The 11,581-nt window shown below is 35.8% G+C and overlaps 1 protein-coding gene across 1 annotated transcript; it reads right to left on the bottom strand.

Annotated features, from left to right (window-relative positions):
- Positions 1 to 599: 599 nt before the first annotated feature.
- LOC140749985 (2-acylglycerol O-acyltransferase 1-like) lies at positions 600 to 10,942 on the bottom strand. The gene is made up of 6 exons (XM_073083260.1): positions 10,541 to 10,942; positions 9,554 to 9,854; positions 3,188 to 3,415; positions 1,780 to 2,223; positions 1,181 to 1,380; positions 600 to 889 (listed from the first exon to the last, which is right to left on the bottom strand). Exons 1-6 carry the CDS (start codon positions 10,761 to 10,763, stop codon positions 732 to 734), a joined length of 1,554 nt encoding a protein of 517 aa, XP_072939361.1. The 5' UTR covers positions 10,764 to 10,942; the 3' UTR covers positions 600 to 731.
- Between the last annotated feature and the right edge of the window lie 639 nt (positions 10,943 to 11,581).

Below are 11,581 nucleotides of genomic sequence, written 5' to 3'. Positions count from 1 at the left end.
ATGATAGAACGTAACAAGCTACTTAAATACTATTTAAACGCCTGAACTTTTTTATTGAATAAACACTTCGATCACTAATAAAGAATAAACAATATAAAACAATGCAGATATAACAAAAACAAATGCTAAATTACAACAATCATAGCAACAGTTTTTATGATAGTCTGATGACTGCAAGTATTGGAACAAGATAAGATAAATTTGCGGGTTAAACATAAATAGCTGATCACCTAATTATTACAAACTTACTAGGAAAAACTTTTCCACAATGTTCTCAAGTTTTTAAACCTAACCATTTGGCCAGTTTGGTGGACTGTAGCTTCAAACCGTATCATTAATCGTCCTCAACAGAGAGATAATCTGTTAATGATGATGAGGATTATGTTTCTGGTGTTAAATCAGAATCTAAAACTACTATTAAGTTAATAATATTAAACGTAAAAAATAGTATTTAACGGTAAAGGAAAATATCATGAGGAAACTTGCACGTCTGATGTTTTAAAAAGGTTTAAAAAGATGTGTGAAAGCTACCAAGCCCCACTTGACCAGCATATTGAACTATGACCTAAATCGTTCAAATTCTGATATGTCCATGAAAACTAGTGGGTTTTTGACATATTTATTTAATTATTTCGACTTCGCTTCATGATAGTAATTATTACTGGAATTTGGTATCGCATTCCGTACTTCTTGATTCGCATAAATATTATTCTAAATACTCGTAGAATAGTCTACGTTATAATTAAGTGTATATTTTCATGATCTTTCAAGTATTTGGATTTCTCGCCTTCAAACAGCTCAATGAGTCTCGACGTGAACTCCGCATGTACGGCGTTTACTTCTTCATCAGTTGGCTCAAAATTCTTCGCGACCTCCATTGGCTTTCCAACTGAAATTGTGAAATTATGTTTGTTAATTTACGTATTTTGTTGATATTGTCGTAACAACTTCATGAGCACACTTAGCCACATTTGTAATTCACGAACTCGAGTTGCCTATGATGACCGTTAGTTAACTTTGCACTCGCTATCTAGCTTCAGAGGTCCATTATGCAGGCGAAAACTGTTAAATTTCGATGTTTGTAGCAAATTTTATTGGATTACTGGACAGAATGATAATTAATAATGGGCGTAAGTTGTCATTAGGGACCGGTAATACGAAAAACAAATGTCTCACTCACCAACAGTAGCGATAGGCGAGCGTAGTGGTACCACGCCAAACGAGTACTGGAAGATGCCTCTCCCGATCGGGAACATGGGGGAGATGCCGGTGTACTCGCGCACCTTCTCCTGGATACGCCGGAGCAAGCTGTCCTTAGGGTTATTCAGCGGGCGGAAAACATCTGGCTCGCCGAAGGAGAACACAGGCACGATTGGGGCACTGGAATAATCGTAGAAGAGTATTGAATAAAATACAAAGACGTCCAAATTAGTAGACATTTAGTTCTTTGTTGGAATGTGTTGAAATGCCATTTAAGGGTGGGGCGCTTTATGACGTATGTGGACTGTTATAACTTTTAAGGACTACCTACTTTAATGTATGAACCTCCTCTTACTATTTGGAGTTATAATATTCATATTAATGAGCCAAAACCCTATATGAAGTGAAGTCTTATACGTTAAAATTCTTTGTACAAAAACGTGGAATCTATTGATATTTTCTATAATAGACGCATGTTTAGAAACGAGATGCTAACATCAAGCAAACTCTTCATTTCCCTTTACTTGATCTAGAAGAGGAGTAAAGAACTCTATAATATCTTTGAAGCTTCAGACTTACCCAGACTTCATTGCCACACGTATGAATCCCTTCCTTCTTTTCAAAATCACTTTATACTCTCCAGGGTGCGAATCTAATGCTTCAGCGGCGCCGCCGACCATCAGCACAGCGCATTTACCTGTCCCTCTCCTCTTATCTAGCAGATACAACAGACTTTCTTGCGAAGACGAACATCCTCCTAATGAAAGGACGAGATCTCGGAACAGTGGCACCACGAAATGGCCTCCTAGCGTGATTAAATGACACTTCAGCTTCGGAAAAACATTGTAGAAGTCCAAGGCATTTGTGGCGAAGGCACCGAATATTCCAGAACACACGACGCCGTGAGGAAAGCAAGCAAAGAGGTAGTTTTTGGATGGGTCCAGGTCTGTTGTCTTCACGAGCTTGATGGGGAAGTAGTCGCGGTAGTAACGCCACCACGCCCAATTCCTCACCCATTCAACCCTGGAACAGAATAGATGAATATTAAAGTACCTTAGTCGATAGATTGATTGTAGTCCTAACGGCTTCACGGATTTATAGAATTAGGTGTCGTTATATTAAAAAGTCAAAAACTTTATTTTCTACACGCCAGGAGTTAAACCGAAAATACCTAAATAACACTAGTAGACATAATCCTTTGTCGATAAATGATGATAACTGGTATCATAAAAGTTTGTAAGTTGGACTTAAAACGCCACATTTCTGCGGTAATCTTACTCATTCATTCATTATAACAGCACTTCGTTAAAAAATATTTGTACATGCTGTTTACAAAGAAATATAATGATACCAACAGTCATTAACCGCGACATAAATAAGTATGTAACTATAAATTTATAATAACCATATTTAGGTCAAAGGGTATAAAATATCTAACTAAGTAATCCACATTTGCGTCAACATCCATATTATAACGTTTATATGCGAATTAACAAGCGTTATTGAGCCAAAGTAAGAATGTAACATAATCATAGGATCTCGTGTACTTTTGATGAGCTTAATGAGAGATATAAAGTAACACAATAGTAACAAGTAGTAACAACAACACAGTTACAGGTCACACAAACATATTTATTGCGCATCGCTATTAACACTGCCACTGCGCGAAGAGGTTTTGGGTTCAAATCCTGGCTGGACAAAGGCAATGTGCGTCTCAGATAAAATATTTATCGAAACAAATAATGCATATTAAATTAATACATATAACATTTTGGAGGTATTTTGGATGCTTCTTGTCCACAACGAAACACTTTGTGAAGTTGTATTGACATTCAAAAAGTGCACTGTAAATAACCTATTTTGAATAAAAAGAATTTGATTTGATTTGATATTTAGATAAATGTTGATGAACTGTAGGACAATTTAGTTTTGGTACATGATCAGGAACTGAATCACGAGTAAACTTGATACTTTAAATACTACTTACGTCCGCCCACCACGACTGCAAGTGTCCAAATCATTGAGCATCCATACTGAGTAGACGATAGCGAGCCACCACAGTTGTGAATAGATGAGTCTCAGGAACAGGAGGATGGCTGCCAGCTCGCCGAACAGCACCAGACAGATCCAGCCAGTCGACGCGAGGGTCTGGAGACGCCGCGACATCGGCAAGCGCAGCGGCGCCCATTCTACTCCCACTAGGTCTGATAAACGGCTGGAAACATTTAAATATATAATTGGATTAATTTCTTTTCTGTATTTAATTCGTTTAAATACTTTCACTTGAATACATAGTTCTGTACGAGTCGGTGTTCAATAAATCCATTTAAACTTGTATTTAAAAATAACAATATATACAATATAATCTTTAGAGGACCATTGACATCCACAAAAAAACTTAAAGTAAGGAATCCTACTCGAAATGGGTTAAAGTTGAGTTTCTTAAAAAGCCTCCATGCAGTCTAATTTTAAATAATCTTTGACGCTCATGAGAATGTGTAGATAACCAATTTCAAATTGACCTGGATTTTGGACTAAAAAGCATCAATATTGATTTACCTACGTGCGAGGACTATACAGGACTTCAATCTCCCCCCCCCCCCACCACCACCACCACCCTCTTTAAACTCGCACGCCCAATCACTGCTTTAGTTAAGAATAACTGTGTCACCACGAAAGTTGTATCAACGTATATATGTATATCGAATAACAAAGGATAGGTATAGCAAAGCATTAAACACAGCACGTTTACTTACAACATAGTTCTCTTACGACAAGGTCCTAATTCATAGTCCTTAATCCACTGTGACACTCCGTTTAAAGTTAATCGGTTTCTGACTTTATCGGTCACAGTCCGACTGAATCAAGGTACGATATGCTATCTTTAGAGATAGTGACTAGAATTTTTGGCAGTTTAAAATATAAGTATTTTATTGTTACTTTAGAATGTCTTTAGATGTGTAGACCAACTTGATTTTGTGCACTATTGAATTATGAAGGCATACGATCATACGATTTGTTATTCTCAACACTTAGGTATATCCACGTTAGAAGTAACGTCTTTTGGGAATGGAAATCTCTCAAATAAACAGACTTAAACATTTAATACCTACTAGTTAAGTAATGGAATAAAATAATTTTTATTTGACGAGTTATATTCATTTTCTTCAGACACTTAAGATAAGAATACAAAGTATTGTTAGGTTGTTCAAAAACCTTATCGTTCGCTCTGAAATTCTGTACCTTTGCTTAAAAGCTGTGTTAAATTCGAATCATCCGTTCCTAAAACCAGCGCATAATAGATAAGTCGAGTTTAAATATTGTTAGTTGACAATAATCATTAGAACATATAAATTCTCATTTAAAAAATCTTATATTTTTGGGCAGAAGCAGACGACATACTTTTATGTATGTGTACCTATTCCTATAAATGATACCTACACCCGCCTACACCTAAGACTTTGTTCAACACTAATCGTGATATAAATTATCCTTTTTCATTGTTAATTTAGCGGGTGAGGCTAAGTTTATAAATTCCAATTAAACGATATGAATGAGTTCGTCTCGTCCCAATTGCTACCCACATGTTTTAAACAAACACCTGGTCGGTCGCACGTATGACAATATTTATAAAACTTGGAGTATAAATTATTCCTATCAAATGAGGTTGTGATTACTTTTCTAATGTACCTTGGCGTCATGTAGGTATATGTACCAAGTATGGAAGTATAATGACTAGGTAATACAAGGTTAGTAAATACGTAAACGTTATAAAATGTTAAGGAAAACCGATACTTGTCTGGTGTATTAATTTTTAAAATCTTTTAAACTTTTAAAAGTACGCAATATACATTTTAAATGCGTTGGAGTTAAGTCGCTAAAGTGTTAATCTTCTTTTCTTTCGGCGTGCAAGGTTTAATGATAACGAATATCATAATCAGGGAATTATTTTTTACGAGGTTTGATTGCAGTTGCATTCATTGTTATCTTTTAGACCTCAATATAATTACATTTTATGTAAGTCCAATAAGTCCACTTTATGACCTATAGAGCAACATTAACTTCTGTGGACTTATTTCAAATGTTCTATAGTTATCGTCCATTTTTTTAATAATTATCTATTAGAAAAAGTTTATAAAAAGACATACCTAAACACCTTTCCAACGGTATCCATCATTACCAAATTTAAAACACGCGATCAAAACACGGCGGTCACAACATTGAACTAAAACAGAAACACTACCACATCGCTAGACTTCTGAGATAGGACTGGTTTTATTTAATCTTAAACCGAGACCGACTACTGTATGGCTATGGAAATAAATACTAATTTTTCAATGGAATCATGCATGCAAAATATTTACCATATTTGAAATTGATAAGGTAAGAAAAATGTTTGAACGTCCGTTTTTTTTTTGTTAAAACGTAGTCAATATTGCGTAACTAGTGCCCTGCTACAATATTATCTTCCTATTATTTATTTGTTTACGTTGGGGTGGAAATTATATAGTTAATCCATTAGTAATCTATTCATGAGTAGAACTACATCTATAAGTTCAGTAGGTATTCCCAGTTTACCAAAGCGTCAAAGCTCAAAACTTTTATCAGTGAACAATCCGGACCATTATAAATAAGCATAAATGTTGTGTTATTAATCAAAACAATTTTTAAAATAATTAATCCCTGTATGACAATAAGGGACGGCTTGTGGCATGATGAATACAAATTCAACCATCTACTGTAGTAGGCATTTTTGAATAGGGGGGTTTGCCTTAGGTACCTACACACATGCGAGTAGATAATTTGAAGAAATTGCTGTTGCCAAGTCCTGAATTTAATATCTTTTGTCGACGAAAACCGCAGCAACAGAGGGAGTCGTGATATACTAAGTTACCGATGCTTCGATGCACACGGTTATTATATTATTATAATTTATAGCATCTCCTTAGTTTGAAATACCTACTCTGAGTCGATTAACAGGAGTTACGTATTTCTTCATAATTTTGTCGGACTTTATGATCTTAATGATCTTAAGTTTGCTTATGGCGAGGTCATTACATCATCGTCACTTAGGTAGGTACGTTACGATAGATAACGATAGAGCAAATAGACCGAGTTAATCTATTCCTCAAGTAAACAAACAAAAAGTGAAATCTAAAAAAATATCATGCTGACGGAAATGTGTTGACAGCTTGGTTAATTTATTGATTAATATTAGGTTTTTTTTTTTTTTTATAATATAGAAGTAGCAGACGAGCATGCAGTCCACCTGATGGTAAGTGGCTACTGCCGCCCATGGACATCTGTAATCAACCCCAGATAGGATTAGATATTCCTACCTGAGGTCGGCCACAGATGCGCCGCTACCCCTGAGGACTAAGCTGGAACGCCTCGGAAAAGTATGTCTCCCTTACCACACTCTTCAAACCGGAACACAGCAGCGTCTATCACTGCTGTTATTAGGTAGAAATAGGTGTGGCGGTGGTGCCGTCGGAGTCGAACCACAAAGGGTTCTACCACCTTCTAAACATTAATAACTTAATTATGACATCGCATTGTAACTTTAGATAAATTCTCACTGTAACAAGTAGGTGCTTGGGTAAATATTGTGAGGAAACTTCTAAAATTCTCGTGAGCTTTCTATAACAAACAATTTTTAACCAAATTTATAAAAACGATAGTGTTATTTTTGCCTATAACAGCTGGTCTCCTGGGATTTTAATCCTTTATATGCATCTCTGATTTATGTAGTTTTCATGTTTTATATTTCTTTTAACATTGTGAAGAGAGTTGAGAATTCTTCATAAAAATATTATAGTTGTGTTAAGTCTACCAAGCCACACTTGCCAAAAATAGAATAATGGCCCAGATTCTTTTCAATTTGAGAGTAGACAAAAACAAAAGTAGAGCAGTAAAGAGATGACGACAGATCAGCAAGACGTAGTATTTAAAAATATTTTTTTCTATACGTAATTGCAAATATCTACAGCAAAAATATTTTTTTTATACTTGTAGGTACCTATAACATCATTATTCCAGTAAATGTATTATCTGGTCTTAGACAAAAGAAACTAACTATTAATCAACGCTATGAGTTAACTCACCGATGACCGTCTGAACTTTGAAACTAGGGTAAACTACGATCTGATATCGGTAAACTCAAAATTATCTATTGTATTCGATAAAATATTACGCACAATCTGTTGGGGTCAGAGGGTGCTTTAGACCTACAGACAACGGCATTTCTAAAAGATTCTGTAGGTATTAATTTATAAAATCTTTACAAAAATGAGATGAGATACTCTTTCTTTACATACTTTGCCATGGACACACACAAACTCGGATACACAAACACCCAGACCCGTAACAGACAACCAAACTTATTATTCAGATGTCTGTTTGCCCGGGGATCGAACCCGGAACCCTTTGCGCGCCAAACCGCCACGGTGACAGCTCTGCCACGCGGGTAGTCATGTGATAATAAGTTAGTGGTTAACATAAAAATATTTAAATGTAATAATTAATAAAACGTAAACTTTAGGTTAGCCTCTTGGTCAATGGTCAAATACGACAAATATCAGATGATTCATCGGAAACGACAATGAGATAAAGTAGAATGACCTATGTTTTTTCCTTTGTGGATATTTCAGGGGCATGATAAGATTGTTTTTTATCGAGTTGAAGGTCAAAGGTTTAAACAAACAACAGATGTCTGACGACTTTTCGTGACAACTTTAGCGGTGCCTTTACCTTAACCTTTATCCGGTAAGGCTCGAGTCTGTATTTTATAATACAGTCCGTCAAACTTTTCTATGAGTGTGGCGGTTTTAGGAAATAATCATTTCTTGTCAGAGTTATGATAGATTTTTCAATTCCTGAACGTAAAGTTTTTAATTCTTACGTTAATTACGTAAATAAATAGACGATCTTAAAAACTAGACCTATTGTTTCTCAATAATATTATGAATATTTTTCCCATTATTGTAAGATTACAGATTCGTAATTATATATTTACAGTTCATAAATATAATCGTTAAAATTTTCCACTTCTTAGGCAGTTGTGACAATGTGGCAACATCAGTGGCATGTGCACAGATTTTGTTGCAGTTTAGTATACTATAAATATAGTTTAGGAAATGAAATTAGTTTCACATATAAAATAATTTATTAATATAATAATTAAAACAAAAATCATTCTTCAACTAAAATCACAACATAAGGCCTCAAACTTTTAGACTTAAATTCAGTTCATATTCCCTTCCAATTCATAGACAAGATATTTCTGAGTATGTTTATTTAAAGATACAATGGGAAAGTGTAAAGCCCACTGCAAAAACTCCTGTACACTTCATTCAGTTGTTATCACTGTCTATAATTTCCTTATAGTTTTTGATTCTCTCTTCAGTTTCCCGGATGCTATCTTTAAGGTCCTTGTGGACTTCACTGTATGCTTTGATAGACTGGTTTGTCTCCGTGAATATGTTCTGAAGGATTTGCAAGTGAAGAATCCTAGAAACAGAAAAGATCTATAAAATTGTATCCATATAATGCAAGATGTCATGCTACTTACTTGTATAAGGTCATAGCTTTAGACCTGATGAGGTAGATATCTTAAAGGAATGTAGATTAAGCTGATATTCTTTTTATATCACACTACTGATAACAGGTCTCTCCACTCAATGAGTTTTTTTTTTTTATAATATAAGAGTAGCAGACGAGCATGCAGTCCACCTGATGGTAAGTGGCTACTGCCGCCCATGGACATCTGTAATCAACCCCAGATTGATTGGATTAGGTATTCCTACCTGAGGTCGGCCACAGATGCGCCGCTACCCCTGAGGACTAAGCTGGAACGCCTTGGAAAAGTCTGTCTCCCTTACCACACCCTTCAAACCAGAACACAGCAGCGCCTAACACTGCTGTTATTAGGTAGAAATAGGTGTGGCAGCGGTGCCGCCGGAGTCGAACCACAAAGGGTTCTACTACCTTCAACAACCAGAGTGACAACCATACTTCATTAATGTCCAATATTAGAGGAGGTATGAGTTTGTGGCAAACCTAATAATAGATGTCAAACATCATTTACCAGCAACTAATATTACTGTTTTTGTACATTTTACTATTGTTACAAGATTTTATTTTACTACTAGTATTACTGACAACTGAGATCAAACACTTTTAACATAGCTCCTAAGATACAGCATAACTTTATAGATTAGTCATGACTGCCACATAAATCACAATTATATTTACACTGTAGATACTATTATGTACTAATTTAGAACAATAACGAAAACTCATATGAGTAACTTACTTAGACTTCAGCTCCAAAATCCGAGATTTCAATGTCAACAGCTCAGTAGAATCACTGTTGAACTTCGACACATCCTGCAGCCTGTAGTTGAGCCACTCCATCATCAGCTCCACCTTCTCTGACTCTTGTTCATGGAGAGTGTTAAGCTTCTCATCTAAGCTTTCTTGTAACTCTTTCATCTGGTCTTTACGGGATTTCTTCCCATCACTAATACTGTGTTTGAGACTATCCAGCTCAGAAATAAAGGCTGGTAGCTTTGTTTGGATCCTTTGAATGATTGCCACATTGAGTTCCGCTTGTTCATCGAATGTTAGCTCTGTTGCCGATTGATGCATAAATCCTGAAATTAAAAATTTAAAAATTGTGAATATATTTGTGGGGCACTTATCAGTATTTTCACACATTTGCTATCTTTTTTGCTTATGACAGTGAATACCTATAGATCTACAAAGGAAAGAAAAAACAAAAGAATTAAACAATCTGGAATCTGGTGCCTACGTCGCCTTTCCTTCATCGCACCACTCGCCGAAGGATGAAGTTCCATCCACATCAACTGGACCCGTGGCGGTCCTCCGCGGTTCGGTTTGAACGTTCATTTTTGCCGCGTACGTGCAAAATGTGGAATGAACTTCCTCCTGAGGTATTCCCTCAGGACTATGACATGGGACTCTTCAAGAGGGGTGTAAAAAGAGCTCTCCTTCAAAGCCGGCGATGCATTGGCGACTCCTCTGGTGTTGCAAATGTCCATAGGCGACGGTGACTGCTTTCCATCAGGTAGCCAGTCTGCCTCATCGTTAGGTATTATATAAAAAAAAAAAAAAAAAAAAAACAATTGTTGTTTTTCTCCTACTTTGAATTGTTTTAGAGCTGTGGTACTACACTGAACTATATATAAATTATGCATGCAGTCATCTCTTAAATAGGATTTGACTCCTACCTGGGGCCTGGGGTCAGTATAGACACGTCTCTATTATTAAGTACTAAGTGTGAATGTCTCCTAACTCAGCTAAAATCGATGAAAAGTACCTAAAACAGTTGAAGTGCTCTCATCAGCCGTGCTAAGTTTATGCAAACTGGAGTAATGCGTGAGATCACAATCCGCTATGATCCTGTTCACTTTTCCCACCAACTTCGACGACAGTTTGCTCTTCGGGTCGCTGCATACTTCCTTTATAACTTCAAGAAGTAAATTCTCTTGATTTGATTTCACCTCTTTTAGTAGATCGTCCGTGCTAGTAACTGAATCCATATTACATACTTTATCTGGAATATTTTATAGAGTATCGTTCTTTTTATACTGCACCAACAAAAATATTTAAAATTCGGGTAAACAATGCGCTATCAGCTAATAGTTTGGAAAGTGGAAAGTGGAAACATCAACATCAACAAAATGTTTCTTTACTTTTCAAATTCAGAATGTCGTTATTGTTTGTGTCACAATGACATTTAAAATTGCCGCAATTAAGAATAGATTCTGGTAGATTAATATGATAGTACAAAGAAAATATGACGAAATTAAAAATACTTTCTGTTAATACTTAGTATATGGTTTTTTTACTACCATTATTGTATTTTATTATTACATTATACTTTACATTTAAGTTGTTTGTTGTTTCTAAACGCTAATCAGATACTTTCAAAACTGTCCACACTGCGTCATGTCTCATGTCATTTAGCGATGGGCGATTGTTCTAAAAAAAACAATCGAATAAATCGACAATCGACGGAATCAACAATCGATTGTCGATTTATTCGTAGTAACAAAAAAACAATCGAATAACAATCGACGTTCGAATAACAATCGACGTCCGAATAACAATCGACGTACGAATAACAATCGACGTACGAATAACAATCGACGTACGAATAACAATCGACGTACGAATAAAAATCGACGTACGAATAACAATCGACGTTCGAATAAAAATCGACGTACGAATAACAATCGACGTTCGAATAACAATCGACGTACGAATAACAATCGACGTTCGAATAAAAATCGACCTTGGAATAACTATCGACGACCGAATAGAAATTATACCGCGCGGCCACATACGTGTGCTCAGG

The sequence above is a fragment of the Epargyreus clarus genome, unplaced genomic scaffold (assembly GCF_041222505.1).
Source record: "Epargyreus clarus isolate Ecla_fem2 unplaced genomic scaffold, WU_Ecla_fem_2.2 ptg000019l, whole genome shotgun sequence".
Classification (NCBI taxonomy): Eukaryota; Metazoa; Arthropoda; class Insecta; order Lepidoptera; family Hesperiidae; genus Epargyreus; species Epargyreus clarus.
Note: the sequence above shows the minus strand (reverse complement) of the source record. Positions and strands in the feature narration are given on the sequence as shown.

Excerpts from the sequence above, each read along its gene's own strand:
- LOC140749985 (XM_073083260.1), bottom strand. The coding sequence starts at position 10,763 with ATGGATTCAGTTACTAGCACGGACGATCTACTAAAAGAGGTGAAATCA. Across the intron at positions 9,855-10,540 it reads GAGCACTTCAACTGTTTTAG|GATTTATGCATCAATCGGCA; the intron begins GTACTTTTCATC and ends TTTTAATTTCAG. Across the intron at positions 3,416-9,553 it reads AACAGTGATTCTACTGAGCT|CCGTTTATCAGACCTAGTGG; the intron begins GTTGACATTGAA and ends AAATGTTTCCAG.